Source organism: Schistocerca gregaria, chromosome 3, assembly GCF_023897955.1.
Source record: "Schistocerca gregaria isolate iqSchGreg1 chromosome 3, iqSchGreg1.2, whole genome shotgun sequence".
Taxonomy (NCBI): Eukaryota; Metazoa; Arthropoda; class Insecta; order Orthoptera; family Acrididae; genus Schistocerca; species Schistocerca gregaria.
The window spans coordinates 150,152,577-150,180,151 of NC_064922.1; the positions used below are offsets into that span (position 1 = coordinate 150,152,577).

General features: G+C 42.2%; 1 protein-coding gene across 1 annotated transcript in view; it reads left to right on the top strand.

The window, feature by feature from the left end:
* Positions 1-27,575, top strand: part of LOC126354281 (UDP-glucosyltransferase 2-like) — a 58,425-nt gene that overhangs the window by 10,875 nt on the left and 19,975 nt on the right. Inside the window, exons 2-5 of the mRNA XM_050003824.1 lie at positions 6,298-6,483; positions 14,909-15,090; positions 21,055-21,514; positions 27,122-27,341. Of these exons, the coding sequence (XP_049859781.1) occupies positions 6,304-6,483; positions 14,909-15,090; positions 21,055-21,514; positions 27,122-27,341 (1,042 nt within the window). The 5' untranslated portion in view covers positions 6,298-6,303. The remainder of the gene's footprint in view (positions 1-6,297; positions 6,484-14,908; positions 15,091-21,054; positions 21,515-27,121; positions 27,342-27,575) is intronic.

Genomic DNA, 27,575 nt, shown 5'->3' on the forward strand with positions numbered 1-27,575 from the left:
ACAATTTTGTGTTACAGAATACCAAGCGATGTCAAGACAGTTAACTTAAATCCCTTAAAGAATAAACTAAAGCATTTATTAATAGATAAAAGCTGTTATTCAGTAGAAGATTTAAAGTTGTAATGTATGAATTCAAAATAGTGTATATAGCTATAAGTTAGTTGTTGCAATGAAAAAATCTGCTTCTACCGATTTTCGGTTGTCCAACCGGATCCCGTCTACATTCTGCCATGACATTTCGGCCCAGTGACATTTGGTCATCTTCACGTGAGCAGACAACTACTGAAGAGCCCAGGTGCATACAGAGTATTTATGCCGAATCTCGCGCATCCGAAATGCTGGCGTCTTTCGGTGCGGCCGAGTTGTGTGTGCTGCCGTCGGTGGTGAAAGTGAGAAATGATCTAATCCTGTCGATTCCGCTCTGACTGGACAGTTTTAATTATAGGATTCCAATTTTTATCTAGTTGAAAGCCTTTGTCACGATTTATTAGATTATCGGTAAGGTGTATTTCCATCGCCTCTTTGATTACTGAATCCCACAAAACTGGAAAATGGAGCTGAACTTTTTGTTCTATTATAGTCTATTGATGTCCCATGGAAATACAGTGTTCTGCTACTGCTGATTTAATCTTTCCGTGTTCTGTTACTCCTGGACAGTTCGTGTCGTGTGGACTATATATCCAACACCACACTCACAGGGGATTATGTAAACGCCCGCTTTTTTCAGTTGTAAGTCGTCTTTGATGTATCGTACCAGGATCAAGTTCTTAGCTGTAACAGTGTATACAGCCTTAAGTTTTTTTTTTCAAAAAACGGATAATTTCAGATTTTCACTCTTTTTATCAATGTACGAGTTATACTTCGAGTTGTAATGTCGCTTTGCAAAACAGTAAATTCAACCATAAGCTTCTTTTTGCAACAAAAAGTGATGGTTTCTGATCTTCATCCTTTTTATCAATGTATATATTTATACATATGTGAACTAAGCTTCTTACATGCGAACTAAATTTATGACAATATCCGAAAACTGATTGTTATATAGAGCGAAAACAAACAAATAAAGTGTTATAGCACACTGGATCATTTTGAACAGAGTTATCGAATAGAGAAAGACGTATGAATTACTACTATGTCGGAGCTCTATAAACGTTGTGAGTCCTTTTGAACCACTTTCAACCAAATGTGTAGTGACAGTCCTTGAAGAGCAGCGGTTTGAGTCAATCAACGTTGGTACACTGAAGATCGTGTGTATAAATGTTACAATATCGAATACAATTCTTCAGAATAGTAGGGAACACATAACTGAAGAGAATTCAGACCAGGAGATCCCTTAACATCAAAATTTTTTTCTTCAGACCTGACGAGAGTTCCTAAGGTGAGAAAACAATCAAGATAAATAAGTTAGTTATTGTGATGACATTACAGTGTTTACATGTATTGCAGATGAAAATCAGTGGCGAGTGAAAGAACTTAACACAACAAGTTTGTAAGTAGGCCTGTAAGTCAGTTATATTTAATGTAATGCGCCAAGAAGACACTGACAGGAAAAAAGTACAAATTAATAATGAATTTGTAGAACAAGTTGATAAGTTTTTGTACTTAGGCCAGCTGAAGACGATGCTAGAGTACGCACGAAAAGAAATAAATAAAATGGTAAAAATTACTGGAGTGTTTTTAGTAAGCTGTTTACAGTTGAAAAATTAAGAATATATACCGGTAAAATTTCATTTGTAATCAGTGGATATTAACAGATTTACCTAACTGCAAGGATATCTGGGATGTAAATCAGAAGAACATTCAAAAACGTGGAGTTTCTCAGCAAGCGGTAGAGTGACAAATGTTGGGAGTTACTAATAGAGACAGGAAGACAAACAAGATGCAGGCAACAGGAACACTAACGAGTAATTATGAACGTCCTTAAAATGAAGTGGAGATGAAGTGGACGCTTAGCCGTAAAAATGGGCGGTAGGTGGCTCAAATACACAGAAACAATCTCGTTGCCTCCACCTGAAATCTGGAACGCGCCTTTATGCAGTATTCGAGGTCAAATGACTCATGGTAATGATACCCTCTTCTATAAAGGTTTTTTACCTCCTCTTGAGTTGCTAACACACGTAACCAAATAATTTCTGACGTCCTTGCACGAGACCTAATATAACACATTTTTTTCTGAAAGCAGGTTGATTTTGTTCACGATTACAACTGTAATGCCACTTCCTCGGACGAAAAATGAAAAAAGAAAAAATAACAACCAATACCCCAAAAATTTTCCCAAAACAAGTTCCAAATTCCATGAATAGTGAACAAGTAACCATAGTTCCATTTAACACTATTATTTGGATAATAACCAGTAATTGAAACAAGAACTTTATACTTAGTAATTTATCGACATACAAAAGAAAGAATCTCAGTAACCTCAAACTCAAAATCATAGTAAATCGCAAAATCATTATAATTAAAATTAGCAAAGTAGAACCAACGATCTCAAAGAACACTTCGTGTGAGTACTCTTTTAGAATCGTGACTAATGGCTTAGGAAAATTTGATCCATTGTCACTACGTTACGAAAGTTAGCCGAAGCTGGTCAGACTTGTTTGAATACTCTTATATGTAGGCGCGTTTAGATTGTTTTACGAGGATTGACAATTGCGATCTACTAGGACGCAGTGAAAAGAAACATTCACTTCAACTACAACATCGTTTAGAATTCAGATAGAGGACTACCTTATATTAGACTGAAGTGAACTTTTTAATTAGATAACTCGAACTCAACTCTAGTTAGGCATTGAACAGTGATAGACAATTAACTTCATTCATAATTGCAACTGGACTCTGGCAATAGTTTTAAAGCAGGTAATTTATAAATTCCCCCTTACCACCTGGGAAAGCTTCTTCCTCACGGCCTTGTCAGGAAGTGATTGTTATTGTTAAATAAACCAAATTACAAAGTTGTTTAGGGACATAAGTGTGATCTTTTGCGTGCTGCGATAATATTTAGCTGCAGCGCTCGGCGCATATATAGAAGCTCTTCGACATTAGGAAGCAATCGCAATGCTACGACTTATTAGAGATTTGAAATTACAACCAAACTATGGGCAGGTTGGTGTCGGTGGAACTGAATTGAAATTATATTTAATATTTTAATAGGAACTGTTAAACCATCGAATATAAACGAGTTAATTACGACGATTAGCGTAGTAGTGCTTACAATTGATGAAGTAAATATCACGCACGCGTCGAGAGTTCAGTTCAGCAGTGTTCTTTGTAACGTCGTCTTTACCTAATAACAGTACCATCGCTCTACCGACTATCGCCGAGTTTTAGGCAGGGCCGATCAACACTAATCTATCAACTACCAACTAGAGAAACCGGTGACGTTACACAACACACGTTATTATTCCCCAGTCTTTTGGCTACAAACCCTTATTTTTCAACAAAAACTCCGTTCAATACGACGGCCTTACACCACCTTTCTGAGAAGCCCTGTATGCCGGCATGGTGCCATTCTATGGTCGACGTCGGGCCAACGTCTTGCTGCATCAATAACATTCCCATTATCCACGTACTGCTTGATGTGGAGTGCCTCCTTCAATGAGCCAAATAGATGAATGTCGGGAGATGCGTTATCCGAGCTGTAGGGTCGATGAGGAACAGTCCATTCAAGTTTTGTGAGTCCTCTCGGGTGCGCAGACTTATGCGAGGCATTGCGCTGTCATGCAAAAGAAGACGCTCATCTGCGTTTTTGTAGCGATGAACACGCTGAAGTCGTTTTCTCAATTTCCTGAGGGTAGTTAATTACACTTCAGAGTTGGTCGTTACATCGCTGCACCATGAGGGATGCAGGGTATCTCCTTCAGAGTCCCAGGAGACCGTCTCCATAACTTACCGGCTGGGGGTGCAGCTTTGAAGTTTTTATTGGGAAAAGCAGTGGTGTGGCGCCACTGCAGTGCTGCCGTTTTGTTTCCGGTTCGAAGTTTTGAATCCGTGTTTCATAGCCTCTGACGATATTCGACAAAAAATTGACACGATCACCTTCGTAACTCCCAAGCAGTCCTTCACAGATGGTCCTTCGTTTCTCTTTATGGTCTTCCTTTAAGCGGCGAGGAACACAGCGGTCACGCGGCTTTGAGCACTCCAGCTGGTGGATGAGTGTATCAGCATTAACAACAGAGACGTCCAGTTGAGCAGGGAGGTGTTGTTTCAACTGTGATGCGCCGCCCCCTTGAATGAGAGTGTCCGCACGTTCCAACACTGCAGGAGTCACAGCCGTGTGCGGCCAGCAGGCGGGAGGGATGTCGGACAGGTTTACGCGACCTGGTTGCGAAGATGATGACAGGCGTTTCGCTCAGCGACTCCTCGTACTCGCGATGAGCGGGTTTTCCGCCGAAAGAAACTCAATGACGATTCTCTGCCTGGAACTCGCCTTCTTTATAGATCCCATTTTGAAGGTTATGATAGCGTAATTTCAACATTTCCACAGTCTACATTTTTCCTCCAAATTAGATTAAATTAGATTAGATTTACTTTCATTCCAATTGATCCGTAGTGAGGAGGTCCTCCAGGATGTAGAACATGTCAGTAAAACATTAATACATGACAAACATTTACAACTCAAACAAATAAAGTAATGTACCATTCCACATGTCCAAAGTGGAATGATCGTAATTTTTTTAAATGAACACTATATGAAAGAAACCTTTTAGAAACACTAATGCACTGAATTTAAAATAAAATTATAAGATAATAAACATGTAATGTAACTACTATAATAGTTATTTACAATGAACACATTATTGCACTGAAATGGTCCAGAAGCTAGATTGTACTTACACACACACACACACACACACACACACACACACACACACACACACACACACACACACACAGACACACACTTACTTACAATGAACACATTACTGCACTGAAATTGTGCAGAAGTTATATATCAGTTGGTTCTACTGAGAAATTCATCAATGGACTAGGAGGAGTTGGCCACCAATAAATCCTTTAGACTTCTCTTAAACTGAATTTCATTGGTCGTTAAGCTTTTATGGCTGCTGGCAAGTTATAGAAAATGGGTGATCCTGAATAATGCACTCCTTTTTGTGTACAACAATAGTGACTTTAATTCCGTGTGAAGATTATTCTTATTTCTAGTACTGATTCCATAAACTGAGATGTTAGTTTGAAAAAGTGATATATTTTTAATGACAAATTTCATTAAGGAATAAATATGTTGGGAAGCAGTAGTTAGTATCCCTAGTTCCCTAAACAGGATTCTGTAAGATGTTCTTGAGTTCACACCACATATTACTCCTATGGCTATCGCTCTGAGCACTATGGGACTTAACTTCCGACGTCATCAGTCCCCTAGAACTTAGAACTACTTAAACGTAACTAACATAAGGACATCACTCACATCCATGTCCGATGCAGGATTCGCGCGGTTCCAGACTGTAGCGCCTAGAACCGCTCGGCCACTATAACTCTTACTGCACGTTTTTGAGCCCAAAAGACTTAAGCCTGGCTTGATGAATTACCCCAAAAAACAATCCCATGTGACATTATGGAATGAAAGTAAGCATAGTATGCCAGCTTTTTCATTTTTATATCCCCTATGTCTGACACAATTCGCATTGTAAATACAGATTTGTTAAGACGCTTGAGCAGTTCTGTGGTATGATCCTACCAATTGAATTTAAAAACTATAATCCCAAGAGTTTAACATCCCAAGAATTAACACTGTCCACTTCTTCTATCTGCTTGTCATCGTATATTAGGCATATACTCGTGGGATACCTTTTACAAGTTCTGAACTGCATGTAGTGTGTTTTTTCAAAGTTTAGTGACAAAGAATTGGCTAAAAACCAGTGATTAATGTCCCCAAATATTTTATTAGGCGATCTTTGTACACTACACTACACTTGATTTGCTATTTATTGCAGTGTTCGTATCATCGGAAAACAAAACGAACGTGGCATCTGGTAATGTTACTGATGAAAGGTCATTGATATACATCAGCAAAAGTAAGGTCCCTAAAATGGAACCTTGTGGGATCCCACATGTATCCCTATAATCTTGTCCCCAGTCGCAAGTTTTACTCTTTCTTTTGTACTGCTTGCTCTAAACCAATTTCCTGGCAACATACTTCATGCTCCGACATACTCGTATAATCTTGCTCTACATATACGTTAGTTGTTTCACTGCTTCTACTGTGCATGCAACACAATGAACATTATATCGTTATGACAAGAGTGTGTGCCGCGAATGCAACAAAGCTATTGATGTTGACAGGTCACCATGGAGACCCGCCTGCTGCTGCTTCTGGTGCTGTCGGCTCTGGGAACCCCAGAGGCGGCCAGGATCCTGTCCGTCGTGCCGTTCCCGGCCGTCAGCCACCAGGGACCCCTCAGGACGATGAGTCTCGAGCTGGCCAGGAGGGGCCACCAGGTCACCTTCATCACCACCAACCCGTCCAAGGTACCGTATTTCATCTACCGTCCCTCAAATGTCAAGGGAGGTAAACTGTCGCAGGGTGCACGCAGGGTGCAACAGCGGTAATCACACAGTAATAACAGATAAATGTAACAGCTCTAAAGACGAAAATATGCGCTCTGAACGAAAGGATAAAGAGAGACTCCTCGCACCACTGAGGAAGTAGTTCTTGTGGCCCTTCCGTTGGTCCTGTACTGGACTTCGATGCTATGACAAGTTTCGTGAAAATGGATCAACCTAGTGTAACTGGACTAGCAGCTTCCTAAAGTGTTGTTCTGAAGTTCCGACGTAAGATTAATATGCCGCAATTTCTGCGCACATTCGCGGAAGGCGACCCTGCAGAAATATTTTTAGACTTTAGGTGGAATGAATGTTGGCATGAGTGGACACAAACAATAAAAATGCCATCATTGTTTGGTAAAATGAAGTCAAATGGGCTCCAAGAAGGCGAAAGTAACCAATTAGTTTATAAAATAATTTTTAAAATATAATTTGTAATGCCTGGACCGCAATTTCACTATCACAATTAAAGTTTGATAATTTCAATGCAGGTTTATTAAAAAGGCAGTGAACCTATTTTACCAATATATTTGACCCGATACTGAATAACTTTGTATTTTGAATCCTCTCGTGAATAATTGCATATATTTGAAATTTTGCAAATCTGAAATATCAGATTCATTTATTTTGTGCCCAGATTTCATTATTGTGGAACACAATATTTGAACAGATCTACTTGAATGAAACTTGTGGCGTGAGCAAACAGTTAAATATTGAAAAATAATTGAGCATAACCTGTAATGGCAATTAGTTTCTCAACAATGTACTGTCTCTTTCCAGTCACGAACAATTGTGGCACGGTGACATGGTGCATTGTCATCCATAAAAATTCCATCATTATTTAGTAACATGAAGTCAAAAGGTCTCCAAGAAGTGGAACTTATAATTTCTTTTATTAAATAATTTTTTTAAAGTAAAACTTTTAATGCTTGGGTCGCAATTTTCCTATCGCAATTGAAGTTCGATAAATAGTTTCGGTTGCTATCTGTAACCATCTTCAGATCGTTCAAAATAAGAAAAGGCGGTGAAGAAGCATTGGAAGGTACCGTTAACTGCATTCGTGCGGTAAAATGCATTCGTAAGTACTGTAAGTAGACTGTTTGTATGTTGGCTGCGCTAAAGGCTGTGTTAATATCGCTGACAGCGCTCTGCGCCTCCGGCAAGAGATTCTGTGAGTGGATGGACTAGCACTTAGCGAGTGGACAGGGAAGTGTACGGACATGATACTCTTAGTGGAGACTGTGTGCTGGTAAGACATGCATTGTAAAGTGAGATGAATGATGTGTTTATAAGAAAATACGCGAGGTATTGTATGATGATGGATCTTTGGTTGATAATGTTTCAGCAGTGGAATTGTTGTAGTAGTAGTAGTAGTAGGAGGAGGAGGAGGAGGAGGAGGCTTCTAATGGACTCGAAACTCCCATGCCGATCTCACATGATTTCTCCAGATGCTCCTGTCTTGTGCTGCCTGTTGCCGGTTATTTGTTCCCAATCTTTCGCATATGCAATCAATTTCATTGCCCCAAGTATTTCTGGGTCTCCCCCTTCGTCTTTTGCCATATAGATTGTCCCTGGATATTCTTACCACAATTTGGTCTTCTTTCATTCTCATCAGGTGTCCAGCCCATTTCAGTCTTATAGCATTTATTCTGTTTACTATCCTTGGTTGTTGTGATAGCTCGTGGACTTCGATGTTGTTTCTTCGCTTCCAGCATTGTAATTAATTGTCATAATATGGACTAAAGAGTTTTCTATAAACTTTATTCTCAAACACTTGTAAATGGTGGTGTTCTGTTTTCGTTAGGTTCCATGCTTCTGCCCCATAGATTAGAACTGGTCTGACGATTGTAGTATATAACTTTATTTTAGTTTTCCTTTTCAGCAGTTTGGACTCTTGAGAGATTTTGTATTGCATAATAGGCTTGGTTAGCATTTTGCAGTCTCGCTTTTACTTATACCTGTCTCTGATCTTGTTCATCTATCACTGATGCCAGAAATTTGAACTGCTCAACACGCTCTAATTTGTGTTCACCGACTATTAGATGTGATTAGTTATCCCATTGATCTCTACATCTTTGAACTATCATGTATTTGGAATTATTGAGAACTACATAATTTTTGGAAATGGATGTCACATGCATAAGGTAAAATTTTCTAAATACATTTCTGCTCTTCAACAAAATCTTTCTTTCGCTAACCTACGCCTCCTAGTAGATACAGTTTGTCGTAGTTAGCATCTTTTTATTTAGCTGGCGTACTTGCTACTTGCTGTAATTGCTGTAGTTCGTGTTATGAAGATTTTCTGTGAGGTAAGTGACTTATGAAAAAGAATAGGGTTTGTACTGTGGGGATTCGTGACTGAAATGAGTTTAGGATATTAACAGAGTTGGAGGTAGTTTCATGTTTCTTTAATTTCACACTTTTTGGATTTGTATTATTGTTAGGAGTTCTTGCAATTCAGGGTGATTCTTTTGTGTTAATTATTGAAAGTCGTGTTGTCAATGTATAGCAGTCAGATTGCATTGGGTTTGTATATTGTGGGTAATAAATGAATATGATAAGTTTGAGTTGTCTTTGTCAGCGAAAATTCTGTTGGTCAGTCTTTAATAAAAAAAATAATTAAAGAGGTAGTTTCAATACCAAAACAGTAACAGTACGTTGTTGAAAACGTCACCGCGAGGAACATAGACTGTGGACGGTAATTTCGCTGGTTGGTGGTTACATGGGAAATTGTCCAGCTGCATGAGTAGAAGCTGGATCAAAAGCTCGTTACTCGCAATAATATAACAGGTGTAATCGTGAGAACTGTATATGCAACGGTTACAGAAGTTCGATTTGACGTGTCTTGTCAGACTGGTGGGCGTGCAGCGTTCTCGTATTATCCTTCAATATGTATGTATTTCATAAGGGTGACTACGTTATACGCCACGCAGGATTATTCTTGTGTAAGCCAGGCTACGGAACAGCTGACTGTTTTTGGAACCATTACGTATACTTTTCTCACGATAATACCTATTATACTATCGCAAGTAATAAGCTTTTGATAACTTCTACTCATGCAATTGGACAATTTCCTTTATGACCGTCAACCATCGAAATTACGGTTAACAACCTGGCTTCCCGCGGTGATGTTTTGAACCACGTGCTGTTATTGTTTTGGTACTTACGAACGCATGTGGTCACATGACTACAGATGATAATGCTTTTCCGTGCTTATTCACCGCCTTTTCATATTTTGAACGACCTGAAGATGGTTGCAGATACAACCGAAACTTGTTTTCGAATTTTGATAGTGACAGGAAAATTGCAGCTAGGCATAAAAAGTTTTGTTTAAAATTTTTTAAATTTAATAAGTCACATTAAGACCGCCTTCTTCCCTCTGACCATGTCAGGTTTCCTGTTAACGATTTCTAGTTAATGATCGCTTAAATTAGACCAGAGGAGTCAGTCCATTCCATGTAAACACAACCGACACCATTATGGAGCCACCAGCAGATTGCACAGTGCCTTGTTGACGTCTTAGGTCCATGGCTTCGTGGGTCCTGTGCCACACTCATACCCTAGCATAAGATTTTACCAATTAATATCGGGACTCATCTGATGAGGCCACGGTTTTCCAGTCGCCAAGAGTCCAACCCATGTGGTCACGAGCCCAGGAGAGGCGCTGCAGGCGATGTCGAGCTGTTAGCAAAGACACTCGCATCAGTTGTCTGCTGCAATAGCTCATTAACACCAAATTTCGGCACTCTGTCCTAACGGACACGTTCGTCGTATATCCCACAGTGATTTCTGCGGCTGTTTCACTTAGTGTTGCTTGTCTCATGACGCTGACAGCTCTACACAAACGCCGCTGCTCTCGGTCCTTAAGTGAAAGCCGTCTGCCCCCATGTTGTCCTTGCTGAGAGGTAATACCTGAAATATGGTATTTCCGGCACACACTTGACGTTGTGGATCTGAGAATATTGAATTCCCTAACGATTTCCGAAATGGAATGTCCCATGTGTATAACTCCAACTACCACTTCGCGTTCAAAGTCCGTTAACTCCCATCGTGCGGCGACAATAACGTCGCAAAACTTTTCACGTGACTCACCTGAGTAGAAACGATAGCTCCGTCAATTCACTGCCCTTTTATACCTTGCACACGCGATGCTACCGCCATCTGTATGTGTACATATCGCTATACCATGACTTTTGTCATCATAGTGCAATGCTCTATTCCATGAAGGAGAAGAAACTGTCTTTCTTTCTTTCGCTTATGCCATAGTCCCGCAGCGATCGCAGGGTCCTCTTGGTTAGAACAGATTTGGAAAGGTTAGTTTTAGGGGTTGCCGGATGCCTTTCCTGCCGCCACGCCCTACCCCCATGGAGGGAATCAGTGTACCCCAGCTGTCTGCATCTAGTGTAAGTCGTGAAATAGTGCGAACGTGTTTCAAATGTCCGCGACGAGTGTAACTCAGGTCCAACGTGGGGACCGGCCTGGTATTCACCTAGCGGGATGTGGAAAACAGCCTAAAAACCACATCCAGACTGGCCGGCACACCAGCCCTTGTCGTTAATCCGCCAGGCGGATTCGGTCCTGGGCCGGCGCGCCATCCCGAGTCCAGGAAGCAGCGCGTTAGCGCTCTCGGCAACCCTGGCGGCTTATGGAGGAGAAGAGACTATAAATTGTGAGAAGATACTCACCGGATAAACTTATCGTGGGTGGTGAACATGGTGGGTGATAACATGTGGATTTTCTAAGCATCAGATAACACGTTATGTATGTTCAACATACAATTAAAATTGTTGTTAATGTTTTTTCACTAAGAGCACCCTCTTCCATTCGCTGTCGCATTCTCGTAGAAATGCCAAACAGACTCACTTTGTACTCCGGTGCTAAAATTGTAGTAATTGCAAGCAGTAACATTTCTGCTTCAAAATCCTCGTACTGCCTTGAAACGAGTGATTATAGGATATTATTTGTCTGTAAATCCTGCTTTAACATTGCTTCATATAGTTGGCGTCTTTGTAAAAGCCTGTTCTCAAATGTTATCGCGCTGTCCATGGAGATCTGCCTGCTGCTTCTATGCATCAGATAACACTTTATATCTGGTATTGTGCTGTTACAACAGACTAAAGTCGTTGAAATTCCGTGGCATCATAAACGATTTCTGCGCCTGTCGCCATCTTTGTTGGCACTATAAGCTCACTCCAACGGGACTCTCGGCGACGTGACTGTCGGGAATAACAGAATTGATACTAGTCGAATGACAGTAATATCTGTTTTCCGTTTGCTGGGTACTCGAGATCACAGCCAACAATGAGTTTATAGTGTTTACGTCGACACAGAAGCAGAAGGGTCATCTGGAGGTGCCGACAGCTAAAAATCTACGTTTGACTAAGTTAAAAATAATATTATTTAATGGCGTGTTACAACCAATAAAGACGCTCGCCCGGTTAGCCGTGCGGTCTAACCCGCGACTTTCCTGAGTGGGAAGGAGCGTCTCGTCCCCGGCACTTGTGTCGAGGTCCGGTGACCCGGCCAGTCTGTGGATGGTTTTTGCATCTGCCTCGGCGAATGCAGGCTGGTTCCCGTTATTCCGCCTCAGCTACACTATATCGGCGATTGCTGTGCAAACAAGTTCTCCACGTACGCGTAGACCACCATTACTCTACCACTCAAACATAGGGTTTACACTCGTCTGGTGTGAGACGTTTCCTGGGACTGAACCGCACAACAACGCAGAAAGAGTGGTTCGTTGTGGGGCGGTGGAGGGGTGAAGTGGACTGCGGTAGTCGTCGTGGGGTTGTGGACCACTGTGTCCTTTCTACGCCCCCAGGTTAACATACAGTCCACACAATACAATACCACTAAAGGCAGAGATTTCAGTTAGTTAAAGTTACTAGCGGACAGAGAGCAGTCAGTGCCTCTCACCATCGGGAACTTTCTAACGATTTACCTACTGCCGTTAGCTACCACACCGAACGTCCTGTTAGAGACAGTATGTTGTACACACTTCGCTCAGAACAAATAAAGTTGTATTTTCTCCAACGAATCAGAAATTTAAATTTCTGTTACTACGGTGTTTTACGTTATTGTGCTATTATAGTGGTGCATCAGTTCGTAGCGGTTTTGTTTTACATGTTTGTATCCCGGTTGCTATGGGTTCATTAATCGAGTGTCGTCTTTTGTTTGTAGTACGCTGTTGGCATTTTAGTTGACATATTGTCATTTTGCCATTTGGGGATAGTGAATGGACCTGTGGACGCAAGGAAATGAAGTGCCAAGTCAGTGCACTCGAAAACTGACAAATGCAATGCGACATTTGCATGCAGTGGGGAAGGTTCAAAAATCGGGTGTGAGGGTAACGCATGCTCTTAAGACAAAACTACAAAAATCTGCGGGTGGAGTATGTGCATCTCTACCTGCTCACCAACTGGCTCATGGGCAGCACCGACCATTCGTATCCTGTATCGTTACTGGTGACGAGAAATGGTGTCTTTGGAAAAGGAAAGGAATTGTTGAGCTCAAACGAAGCGGGCACCCCTCGCAAAAAGACCTGGGCGCATCCCCAAAAGATAATTTTATGCGCCTGGTGGAACAGCGACGGTGTGGTGTATTGCGAAATGCATCCCCGAGGTATGACCATCACTGCTGACTTTTACTGTCAACAACTGAGAAGTCTTGCAGACATCTACAGCTACATCTACATTTATACTCCGAAAGCCACCCAACGGTGTGTGGCGAGGGCACTTTACGTGCCACTGTCATTATCTCCCTTTCCTATTCCAGTCGCGTATGGTTTGCGGGAAGAACGATTGCCGGAAAGCCTCCGTGCGCGCACGAATCTCTCTAATTTTACATTCGTGGTCTCCTCTGAAGGTATAAGTAGGGGGAAGCAATATATTCGGTACCTCATCCAGAAACGCACCCTCTCGAAACCTGGGCAGCAAGCTACATCGCGATGCAGAGCGCCTCTCTTTCCGAGTCTGCCATTTGAGTTTCCTTAACATCTCCGTAACGCTATCACGCTTACCAAATAACCCTGTGACGAAACCCGCCGCTCTTCTTTGGATCTTCTCTATCTCCTCTGTCAACCCGACCTGGTACGGATCCCACACTAATGAACAATACTCAAGTATAGGTCGAACAAGTCTTTTGTAAGCCAACTTCTTTGTTGATGGACTACATTTTCTAAGGACTCTCCCAATGAATCTCAACCTGGCATCCGCCTTACCAACAATTAATTTTATATGATCATTCCACTTCAAATCCTTTCGTAAGCATACTCCCAGATATTTTACAGAAGTAACTGCTACCAGTGTTTGTTCCGGTATCATATAATCATACAATAAAGGACCTTCTTTCTATGTATTTACAATACATTACATTTGTCTATGTTAAGGGTCAGTTGCCACTCCCTGCACCAAGTGCCTATCCGCTGCAGATCTTCCTGCACTTCGCTGCAATTTTCTAATGCTGCAACTTCTCTGTATACTACAGCATCATCCGCGAAAACCCGCATGGAACTTCCAACACTATACGTATACAGGAAGAACCACCTGGGAGACTGTGTGAAGCGATGCTACCCCACGGTAACGCCGCCCGCTTTCTGCTAGACTGACAAAAAACACTATACAGGAGTTGGGTTGGGAAGTTATTCCGCATCCACCTTATTCACCTGATGTTGCGCCCTCAGATTTTCACCATTATCCGGCCTCTGCCGAAAAACCTTCAAGGAACCATCTAACCAGATGAAAATGCGCTCCGAATATGGCTGGACAATTTGTTCGCCTCAAAACCATGTGATTTCTACAGTCGTGGAATCGAAAAATTATCCCAACCTTGGCAGATAGTTTTAAATAGAGAAGGAGAATATATTATTGATGACTAAAGCCTCTGTTACGTGTGTCTGCGCGTTTACTAAACTCATGGAAAAATGCTACCAACTTATGCACATGATATATCACAAAATCCAACCACAATGCATCGATGAATTTCCTTCGATCACTTTGTAGGAACCGCGTACTGACCTTAAACATTGATACTTTTCCGTTTGACAACTGTTACCTCCATTGCGAAGGATTATCGCCAATCGTCTCGTCCACGTGAGATGAAAATTCATTGGATTTTTAAGGGGTAACATCCCTCATATGTAGCCGCATAGTCTGGGAAAACTCTTCTTATGAGTCGACAATGCCGCAAAGCACGCTACACCAAACACTTTTCTACTTATACGTTGAAACTGTAGGGAACTCTACATTATTTGTAATTATGAAACTTACATAAAAGTAACATTTTCAATATTTTTTTCTCTGAAAACGCCAGTAAATAACCATCATAACATTATGATTATTTCTGCTTCCAGAAAAGCATTGCCAACTTCACAGAAATTGATATATCTGACTCATACAAGTATCTGAGACAAGCCACTGATTGGATGGTAATGGCCCGTTGGACTGGAATCGACATGGTATTTTCATGGAAGCGGTTAGGGGCTGGTGTTTGCGAAGGCGACCTGAATGCTCCAGAAATGCAGGAGTTCATAAAGTACGTAGCTGCTCTCTTAGCCTTCAGTCTTCTCACTCATCTGCTTTCCGTCTTTCCTTTCCTCCTCGTACTTCTTCTTCAGCCAGTAAATTCCTCTACCAACAGTACAATACTCACTCTCTACCTACTTATCTTATAATTACATGTAAGTGTTACAGTATCTTTAATATCGTATTTTAATCTTACAAAGCGAACCGATACAATTTTTAATATAAAACAGAAACGAAATACGAGTATATATATTTTTAAAATTATTAGGAGATAGAGTTGTTGTCTATTAAAGCAAAAAAATTGATGGTGTTTGATATGGTAAGAGCGAACGACCTCAGTTCACTGAACCAGGCTGTAGGGTGTGCTCTGAGAAAGGGTAAGTCGGGAGTAGGAGTCTTGAGTGGTGTTGTGAAGGGATCCGGTAATGGAATTGGTGGGCTAATATGTGGGAGATGTGAAGTGTCGGACAGTAGATCGCAGGAGGCATTGAGTTTGTGGTACGTGCGACTAGGATGGAGGTCAGACCGTGGTTAAGGAAGTGAAAGAAAAGAAAAAAACGGGAAAACAGGAGAGAACTCAGGTATAAGAATTGATGGGAAGGTGTGAGTGACAGCAAAATTTTAGGGCGGATTTCGTTGTCTCTGACAGGCACACTGTGTAAGTTGTGTTGGGAGAGGCTATAAGTGATGTCTAGATTCAGGGTAGGTTAGATTTGCATTTACTGGTTCAGTGGTATACCAGTACATCAAACCAGGCAAATTTGTCTCGTTAGGCACTCCTCACCCCGGGAAAAAGGAACAAAGAACAGACAGGCACGCAGTCCCTGAATCAAAACACATCGAAACACTCAGGCCACAGACCAATACATAACTCAAAACTACCGGACCCAAACTTATAAAAGTAGACAAATTAGATGAGGACAAATCCGAGGGAGAGACATGTGACATTTGCAACGATGTCAACGTGCGGCTAGCAACAACCTCCACTCCAAACATAAACGAAGACAACATAACACAGACAGTCAGTCCCGTACAAATCACCACCATCGCCGACACCACGCCAGATAGCACCACCAACATCAGTGAAAAACGTGTGAAGGCAAACAGCATTGAAGAAGCGTGTGACAAAACGGAAAGTAACCCTGTGACATCCCATAGAGGTCTTAAAGCCACAATCCGTCTAGTACCACCTCAGAGGCGGCAACAGAAACCAGCACCTACAGCAAGCCAGCTGCACCTAATTATGATAATTTAGAACTTAACTTACTTTTAAGTAGGCTAGAGAAAAAAGAGATACTGCAGACAGCGCAGCAGATGCTACTTAGATTGTGCCATCCAAAGGGAGATTCTCTCTGTTTTCCAGTAACTGAGCAAACAGACAGAATCATCCTAAAAACAGAAAATATTCCTACATCAGCAGTGCCGCTGCTTGATCTCATGCTCCAGGTCTGCCTGCGCAGGTCAGAATCTTTCGACTTGGACAAAATATACGTAGATCATGTAAGAGCACACGGACGAACATATTTCGATTACTCACAGACTGGCAGAAGATGTTTTGTTCACGTAAAACACCCAGAACACATAGACAAAAAACGAATATCTTACAACATAATACAAAAACCAGTACGACAGTCAGCGTGGAAATCCCTAAAATAGCACAAGACTTGCAAGCAGACATCATGTGCTTACAAGAACCATATAATAGAAATGGGCAACTGATATGTCTACCAAAACATGCTACCACAATAACAGGCAGCAATGACTGTAAGGCTGCAATAGTAATTCTAAATAGAACGTATAATATAATTAAGGTAACACAGTTATGCAATCAATACTTGGTTACCATAGAGATAACTAACGGGAACGTCACATGGGTTATTGCTTCCATGTACGCCCAATACAGCCATCAAATACAGCCGTACGCAGACTACATCAGAGACCTAGTAATGTATGCCAGAGGCAAAAAAATTAGTGATAATTGCTGACATTAATTCCAGATCGACCCTCTGGAACTCAGACAGAACAGAGGACGCATTATCACCAATCTAATACAAGAAACACAGTTACATGTAATGAATACGGAAGGACCTATACCAACATATGCAGGGTTCGATGGTACGAGCAGTAATATCGACTTCACGCTAGCAAATAATGCAGCAATGGCATACGTAACAAACTGGACTGTACATGACAACATAACCAGTAGTGATCATAATGTAATAACATACACACTAACTCACACTCAGAACACAATGACCAAATCACACACCAGACACTTGCTGTTGCACAAAACAGACTGGAACAAATTAACGGAAATTATCCAACGACACGATCTAGAAAATATCAATGGAAGTATCGGTTATAGAGCACACAAGTTAACACAGGTAATACAACATGCACAAAACACTTCAATACCGACAGCAAAGAACACAAATTGCTCACCAGTACCATGGACCAACGAACTCACGAGACTCAAACAAGACGCAAGACGCAAACGAAAATTATATCGAAGGGTGATAGCAGATAGGGACAGACAAATAAAACTTGAAGCATATAGGCATGCAAAAGACTTATATAGACATACCCTATACAACACGCGTAGACAACAATGGGAGCTATTTGTAACAACACAAACAGAGCAAAACATATGGGGGGAACCATACAAAATATTGACAGAGAAGATTAAAACCCCTCTAGTTCTGGGAACGCTAAGGCAGGATGACGGCACGATAACGAGGGGATGGAGGAATAAAGCGGAGTTTCTGCTGTATAAACTGCTCCCTGACGACGTTATCGATACAGACACACAAGATCATGTAACACTAAGAGAAAACCTACACACGCCATACAACACTGCAACTGTCACCTGTCCTTTTGCGCAAGAAGAGGTTGCGCTAGCAATCTCAGAGCTAAAAACAAAAAAGCGCTTGGACCAGATGGTATCCACTCGGAAACACCGAAAAAACTAGCACCGCAGATCACCCCGTTCCTAACAACGTTACTGAACGATGCCTTACGGCTGGGCAGGGTACCTACAGTATGGAAAACCTCCAAAGGAGTCATTATTAAAAAATCAGTGGACAGGGATCCTTCAGATCCAAAGACTTACAGGCCAATATGCCTAACAAACACCCTAGCAAAGATTCAAGAGAAGCTACTGTGTAAGTTCCTGCAAACACACAGAGCTCTCAGGGGTATGAGCCAACACCAGCTTCAGATCTGGCAGATCAATAGATAGATGATGCCATCAACCAGGCCCTGTACATAGTTAACACCACAAAACAGAAATACGCCATGGCAATAATGATTGACATTGCCGGAGCATTTGATAATCTTTGGTGGCCCACACTGTTTCAGAGGCTAAGACATCTGGAGGTACCACAGTCACTGTACAACATTTTTCTAGACTACTGTGAAGACCGAGTAGTCGAATGGCAGATGGACAGCCGGAAAGTAATTAAAAGAATTACCAAAGGCTGTCCGCAAGGATCGATCTGTGGCCCCATCTTCTGGGACATAACAGTCGAACCCCTTCTACAAATTCTGGATGGGGTTGCAGGTCAGACGGAATTGTCGCCTACGCAGATGACCTATTAGTTGTAGTCACTGGAAAAACAGAGCCCAGTTAGAAGAGAAAGCCAGTGGAATACTACAAACAATTACACAATGGTGTCACAGCGACAAACTCAGGATAGCCGAAAACAAAACAACATACACTTTACTGAAAGGATCATTCCAAAGGAGTCCTTCGATTAAAATTGGAGACACAAACATCAAACGAGCACGCATTACGCGCTATCTTGGGGTACACACAGATGAAAAATTGAATTTCCACGAACACGTAAGGCTAACAACAGGCAAAGCAGAAAAAATACTACACAAACTGGTGAGGCTAAATTCAAAACAGTACAGACTACCTCTACCAGTCATACGTACATACCACTGTACTCAACTTCGTAGATAGCAAGTGGGCACATAGACTGAACGTGGTCACCAACAAAGCATCCGTCAGACGAGGGCAGAGAAGTGTCCTACTTACGCTATCTGGAGCCTTCGGCACCACCTCAGCGGATGCACTGTGTGTGGTGCTCGGAATATGCCCCATAGATATCACGATAAAATACAGAGCTTCAAGGTACTGGTTGAAGGTGGGGAGACTAGATAAGGTATACACAATAACCGGTGTGCCCATAGAGACGATACGTCACCTTAAAAGTTGGCGTTTGGATACATGGCAAGGTGAATGGGATGTAAGTGATAAGGGACGTAGACTGCACGACTTCCTCCCTGACATAAGGGAGCGCTTGAGAATGAGACATATCGATCCCAGCCGCGGTATGGTACATTTCTTAACCGGACACGGACCTTATCTCACGCACTTAAACCGCGTGAGTCTGAGTCAGACACCTACATGCACATGCGGGGAAGACGGTTCCCCAAACACACTGTCTTTTTCAGCGGGAAATACGCGAACAATAGACATACACTACACTTAGACTACACAGATACAGACATAGATATACACACAGCAATAAGAGACGAAGAACAATGGGCACAATTAAACGCACTGACAAACAGTATTTCAAAAACAACACATAAAGAGTATATGCGGACACGACATCACAGACATGCCTATGTGCAGCGTAACAACAATATCCAGAGGATGGACAGCGATACCCACAGCGAAAACAGTGACAATGAGGAGGAACAGGAGGAGGAAGCTGGGAAGTGACAGTAAATAAGCAAAAGTGCTGGCAATCTAGCAAAGAAAACACCAAATGCTGTACATGGATGGGCACCTAAAGTAGTCAATACATAAGATTAGTAATAAATAGGATAAGCTCTACTAATAACCATTTGTGTGTGTGTGTGTGTGTGTGTGTGACTGGCGGTGAACGGCTCGAAGAAACCATTCCGAGGTATTCACCGTCAGCCACATTCGGTGATGGTACTAACAAATCTCTCATCTATCCTATCTTCTTTTTATATTCTTCTTTAAAAAGAACAAAATTTTATTTATATTTCAACCTTAAATTGTTGTTATATTGAAAAGTATCATTCTGTGTAAATGTTGTAGATAAAACAAAAGGAAATAAAACTGTAAAAAGATGAAAAACGAAAATTGTAAGACCTCTGACCTGTTTTAAACATCAAGTAACAGGTCTATAATTTGGCAATAAATAAATAAATAAAATAAATAAATACCATGGTCGCTAACTATGGGAGAAATTATAGGGTATTTGAGTAGTATGCCTGGAGACACATCTTTTATGGGCCGGTGTGGCGAGCGGTTCTAGACGCTTCAGTCTGGAACCGCGCGACCGCTACGGTCGCAGGTTCGAATTTTGCCTCGGGCATGGATGTGCGTGATATCCTTAGGTTGGTTAGGTTTAAGTAGATCTAGGTTCTTGGGGGCTGATGACCCCAGATGTTAAGTCCCATAGTGCTCAGAACCATTTGAACCATTTTTAAAATACCTGGACAACATTACTATAAATGAAAGCTCACTTCTTTTATTAATCTGCTTTGACGTAGCATTTGCCAGATGCTCTCTCTCGCGAGCGATGACTAGATAAAAGGGGGGGGGGGGGGTGAACTATACTGCCCGCTGTTCATGTCATCTCTTTCATAACAGCCAAATGAGAAGTTGTAGCAAAAGCGTGAAATTTAAAAAAGAATTCTAATCGCATTATCTGAATTGAAAGAGACCAGTCGAAGATATGCAATTCGTACAGACATCACAGACAGTATCAGGACTTACAGGAGTTATGAAACAAGCAATAGAAATTATGTGACCGGACTAGAGTATTCCTTTTATTCCGTCGAATCCATGTGCATTCATGAAGTCACCGCCATAGTTTTCCTTCTGTTTTCGTGATGATCTTAAGTCGCAAATTGTAGCTGTTAGATTAATCCAATATATCTTCAGTTATTTCAAGAGGTAATAACACAGTAATACACAAATCTGTTTCAGGTCAGCTCCAAAATTCGACCTGGTTATTATGGAACGACTGCTGACGCCGTGTTTCTACGGTTTGGTTCATAAAGTGGGCTCCCCACCTCTCGTCGGATACGTCACCGTCGGGGCGATTATCCCCAGCCACTGGACAGATGGCAACCCCAGCAATCCCGCCTACCTCACAGACGCGCATGTTGCATTTTCACACCGCATGTCATTCTGGGAGAGACTTTACATGATGTGTGTATGGCTCTACATGAATTATCGCTATTTCTATGTAATGATGCCGGATCAAGAAGAAATCCAGAGAAAACACTTCGGGTCTGACGGTCCATCACTTTATGAAACTGAAAAAAATTTCAGCCTGACGCTGATAAACAATCACTTCAGTATAAACTACCCTCGACCCAATCTGCCAAACATGATAGAACTGACTGGACTGCATGTGGAAGCCAACCCACCACCTCTTCCCAAGGTAACGACTATTGCTTCTGTCGTTACAGTAGTATATACAACAAGCATTTTACCTAATTTATTAAAATAACGAAATCTTCACTATCTGAAAAGTGCATTACAAACATAAATAAATAATTTTAAAATTGTGTTCCTACCTTTCGCACGTCACAGTAACAATAACGCACCAGTGTCCAAATGTTTATCACAATCAACAAATTTGGGTATACGAGGGTTGATCGGAAAGTAAGGAACGATCGCTCGCGAAATGGAGTCCACAGTGAAAATCAAAACTGTTCTCTGTGCACATTTAGCTGCACCTACCACGTACTTCTCTACATTTTCGTCACTCCGATTTCGACATTTGTCGGAGCGTTATACCAAATTTACACCACTATCCTTACAGAAGGCAGCCTCCTGTGTTTGGGATAATTCACTACGCTGATCTATAGCGCTTTGCCTGCGCCCAAGTGTTGTCTTTGTATCCAGCATTTCATGTGAACAGAGATGATACTCAAGACGAGCCAATTAGGGCTGTGTTGTGGGTGATCGGACACTTCCCATCGAAAAGGCTGCAGGAGTGTCTTCGCTGCCCCTGCAGGGTGCGGCTGAGAACTGCCATCAAGAAGGAAGTGCGTGGCAGTTGTGTTAGGTGGGCTGCATTGATTAAGGCGAAGCTTCCGAGACATCGCTCTTGTAGCCACCTTTACTCGCTCACAGTGCGCTCACAACTGAAAAGAGCGTCTTGATGCGATCGACGGGCATACTAGAGACACTGCCCAAAACGTCTGTGGAAAGATTCGTCGGATATTCACAGTGGTTTCCATTTCGCGACTGATCGTTGCTCACTTTCCGATTAGCCCTCGTATTTCACCAAAAATATGTTGAAAAGCAGAAGAAGGTGAAGTGTAACATTTTCTCCAATATATGTAATAAGCAAAGGCAAAAATCGAGGTACATAATGCAAAAATTATAATAACGAAACTAAGGTCGTAAGATTACACACTGAAGTGACAAAAGTCACAACAAACCTCGTAATATTCCTTTTGCCCAGCGTAGTGCAGAAACTCGACGTGGCGAAGACTCAACGTTGTCCCCTGCAGCAAACTGAGCCATGCTGCCACTATAGCCGTCCATAATTGCCAACGTGTTGCCAGTGCAAGGTTTTGTGCATGAACTGACCTCTCGAGCATGTACCAGAAATGTTAGATGGAATTCACGCCAGGCGCACGAATTGTTCTCTTCACTGGTTACATGGAGCATTGCTGCCCATAAAAATTCCATCACTGTTTGGGAACATGAAGACATGATTGGCTACAAATTGTCTCAGAAGTAGTCGAACATAACCATTCCCAGTCAATGACCGGCTCAGTTGGACAAGAGGACCGAGCACTTTCACCTAAAGATAGCCCACACTATTATGGAAACCACACTGGCTTGCCCTTTGCCTTGTTGACAACTTGGTTCTGTGGCGTCGTGCAGCCTGGACCACACTCTAACCTTCTCATCACTTCTTACGAACTGAAACTGGAGTTCGTCTGACCACGCCAGAGCTTTCTAGTGGTCTATGGCTCAACCAATATGATCATGAGCCAAGGAGAGGCGCTGCAGGCGATGCCGTGCTGTTAGGAAAGGCCCTCACATTGGACGTCTGCTCCCATAGAACATTAACACAAAATTACTTTGCGCTGTCCTAACGAATGTTGTTGTGGTCTTCAGTCCAGAGACTGGTTTGATGCAGCTCTCGATGCTACTCTATCCTGTGCAAGCTTCTTCATCTCCCAGTACCTACTGCAACTTACATCCTTCTGAATCTGATTATTCATGTCTTGGTCTCCCTCTACGATTTTTACCCTCCACGCTGCCCTCCAATAGTAAACTGGTGATCCCTCGATGGCTCAGGATATGCCCTACCAACCGATTCCTTCTTCTAGTCAAGTTGTGCCACAAATCTCTCTTCTCTCCAATTCTATTAAATACCTCCTCATTAGTTATGTGATCTACCCATCTAATCTTCAGCATTCTTCTGTCGCACCACATTTCGAAAGCTTCTATTCTCTTCTCGTCTGAACTATTTACCGTCCACTTTTAACTTCCATACATGGCTATACTCCATACAAATACTTTCAGAAACGACTTCCTGACACTTAAATCTATACTCGATGTTAACAAATTTCTCTTCTTCAGAAACGCTTTTGTTGCCATTGCCAGTCTACATTTTGTATCCTCTCTACTTCGACCATCATCAGTTATTTTGCTCCCCAAATAGCAAAACTCATTTACTACTTTAAGCGTCTCATCTAATACGTGCAGCATCACACGATTTAATTTGACTGCATTCCATTATCCTCGTTTTGCTTTTGTTGATGTTCATCTTATATCCTCCTTTCAAGAAGACACTGCCAATTCCGTTGAGCTGCACTACCTGGTCCTTTGCTGTCTCTGACAGAATTACAATGTAACTGGTGAACCTCAAAGTTTTTATTTCTTCTCCATAGATTTCAATTCCTATTCCGAATTTTTCTTTTATTTCCTTTACTGCTTGCTCATTATACAGATTGAATAACACTGGGGATAGGCTACAATCCTGTCTGACTCCCTTCCCAACCTCGACTGTTGTAACTGCCATCTGGTTTCAGTACAAATTGTAAATACCCTTTCGCTCGCTGTATTTTACCCCTGCCACCTTCAGAATTTGAAAGAGAGTATTCCAGTCAACATTGTCAAAAGCTTTCTCTAAGTCTACAAATGCTAGAAATGTAGGTTTGCCTGCCCTTAATCTATTTTCTAAGATAAGTCATAGGATCACTATTGCCTCACGTGTTCCAACATTTCTATGGAATCCGAACTGATCTTCCACGAGGTCGGCTTCTACCAGTTTTTCCATTCGTCTGTAAAGAATTCGTGTTACTATTTTACAGCCGTGGCTTATTCACTGATAGTTCGGTAATTTTCACATCTGTCAACACGTGGTTTCTTTGGGATTGGAATTATTATGTTCTTCTTCTCCTGATAAAAACGTCCTCCTTTGTAGCCCCTGCCTGGAGATCCGAATGGGGGACTATTTTACCTCCGGAATATTTTATCCAAGAGGACGCCATCAGCATTTAAGCATACGGTAAAGCTGCATGCCCTCGGGAAAAATTACGGCTGTAGTTTTCCCTTGCTTTTAGCAGTTCGCAGTACCAGCAGAGCAAGGCCGTTTTGATTATTGCTACAAGGCCGGGTTAGTCAATCATCCAGACTGTTGCCCCTGCAACTACTGAAGAGGCTGCTGCCCCTCTTCAGGAACCACACATTTGTCTTACCTCTTAACAGATACACCTCTGTTATGGTTGCATCTACGGTACTGCCATGTGTATCGCTGAAGCACACAAGCCTCCACACCAACGGCAAGGTCCATGGTTCATGGGGGAGGTCCTAAAGAATACGTTCGTCGTATGTCCCACTTTGATTTTTCCTTGTCTGTCAGCACCGACAACTTTATACAAGCGCTGCTGCTCTCGGTCATTAAGTGAAAGCCGTCGGACACTTAGTTGTCAGTGGTGAGAGGTAATGAATGAAATTTGGTATTCTCGGCACACTGAAGATTCCCTAACGCTTTCCGAAAAGGAAGAAGTTAATTCCCACCATCGGTCATAATCACGTCAGAAGCCTTTTCACATTTATCACCTGAGTACAAATGACGGCTCTGCGAATACACTTCCCTTTCACACCTTGTCTAAATGATAATACCGCAATCTGTTTATATACATATCGTTATTCAATGACTTTTGCCCCTCATTCTATCTATCGTACAGTCGACGTTGGAACGATCAGAGATGGAGCGCGAGCTCGATTTAGGGAAGCAGTGTACTTTTCGAAGTGATCATCCTGGCATTTGCCTACTCCAGTTTGGAAAACCACAGAAAACCTCAATGTGGACGACTGTATCCGTTCCTGAATTTCCATCCTCTGGAATGTGGGTCCAGTGTCTTAGCCTCTTTGATGCCTTATTTAGTAACTAGTAAATCCTCTCCCACAACAAGAAAAGAGTTCATGAGGAATATGTATGCCACTTTCAAACACGTGCTTGACAGCAACGTGCAGTACTGTTTACGAGGAGGTTCAAGAGCTCTGTTGTTAGTTAACTGCAATTCTGAACGAGGATTGTGCGCAGGTCTTGACGAGTCCTCAGTGACAGGTAAAGGGCTAAAATTCGACAGGCACAGAAACTTTGCAGGATTCAGATTAGGTTACTTCGCTGAGGAGCCCTGCGAGTATTTCGTCCTCAGTCAAGACAAGTATTACCATCTTGAAACAGAGCGTCTTGGCTCATTGCTCTTCTCAGAGGTCATGAATATCGCTGCATTGCCTCAAGTCTGCACCTCTGAAACCCCTCCGACCACCATGGGGCTCTGTAAGCACACCTAACGTGTTGCCTCCCCACCTGATGGATCTCACCACCACCAAACCAATTGATTTCCATGATTTTATACAATACCTCAGAGCTGTACCCCTGAAGCCCACCAAACGCAATGAGGATTTGTAAGGACATCTGACGTGTTGTCTCCCCAACCAACGGATCTCACCACCACCAAACCAGTTGATTCCCATGATTTTCTTGCGATTATATTGGCGACTTATTTCTACAATAATTTTGAAAACTGAAGCGGAAATCATCTGCAAAGACCGTAGTTCATCGCCCGAGTAATAAAAAATCGAGCTATCTGTCTACTTCCTCATGGAGGAAGATGTCTCGGACACTGGCCAGCTGCTCTGAGCTCCTTCTAGATAGATTGTTGGGAAACTGAAACTCCTGAGGCAACTGTCTGCCCCATATCCTTAGGCGAATTCCTGTGCGTAGTTCAAGCCACATCTCGACAGCTTTGGAGTGTTACTAATTGTAACTTTTTACTGGCCTACGACCAAAATTTCCTGTGTCTATAGTCCGCCTCTAATTGGCTTCATATGGCATGTGGTGATAAACTGAATGTTGTTGAGTATGCAGTTACTGCCTGTCAAGAATTCTGCCCTGCCAGAAGGGTCCACATTGCGACTTCTACATTCAGTTCTCAGCTTTGACAAGAGACTAACATTTGTTCGCGACGAATTTGAGACAGGACTGAGAAGTCATGAGCCAGAGGAGGGAGAGCATTGGTTAAGACACTGGACTCGCATTCAGAAGAAACATGGTTCAATGCCACATTCGGCCAACCAGATTCGGAGTTTCAGTGGTTTCCCTAAATCGTTGAAGGTGAATTTTAGGATGGTTCCCCCGACAAGGTAACAGCGGACGTCGTTTCTGACCATGTCAAATTCGAGTTCGTTCTTCGTCTCGAATGACTTGATCGTGACCTGATGTCAAGCCCTAATCTTCGCGACGTGCATAGCGAAAGCATAGACTATTCTTTCAAAGCACATATGCCACATTCTCGTTTCGTAGTGAAGTCTGAACTATTAATTACATGAATAATTTTGTTTCACTTGTAATTCTTTACGATTGTTCACTGATGGAGCCGCGTATTTGCATGATTGCATATATGTATCGTTACAGTTTATGGCAAATCTGCTCTGCAATTGCCTTGATAATACTTAAAAGTTCGGTTATTAAAGGTGTTTACAACTCAGTGTTTACTTTTACGAATAGGACATACAGGACTGGCTGGATGGGGCAGAACACGGCGCCGTGTACTTCAGTCTGGGTTCCACTCTGCAGGCGAGTACGATGCCAGAAGATAAAAGGCTGGAGTTTCTCGAAGGTTTCAAGAAAATCCCGCAGCGGGTGCTGTGGAAATGGGAGAAAGACATGGATGGCCTGCCGCCCAACGTCAAAGTCTCAAAGTGGCTGCCGCAGCAGACTGTACTGGGTATGATACAGCTCACGCATCAACATCACAATGTCTGATTTGTATATCTCTTTCCCGCGTTTGTGTGCCTCACTGACTTAAAATTAACTGATATTGCAAGAATCATAGATGTATCATATCCGTATACAGACCACTTGCAGGTCTATGCAGTGGAAACTACCTTGTCTATTCTTTGCAATGTATTGCTGCTGCCTGGAAGTGTAGCCGTGTTTATCTCGAAATAACCGGCTCGCT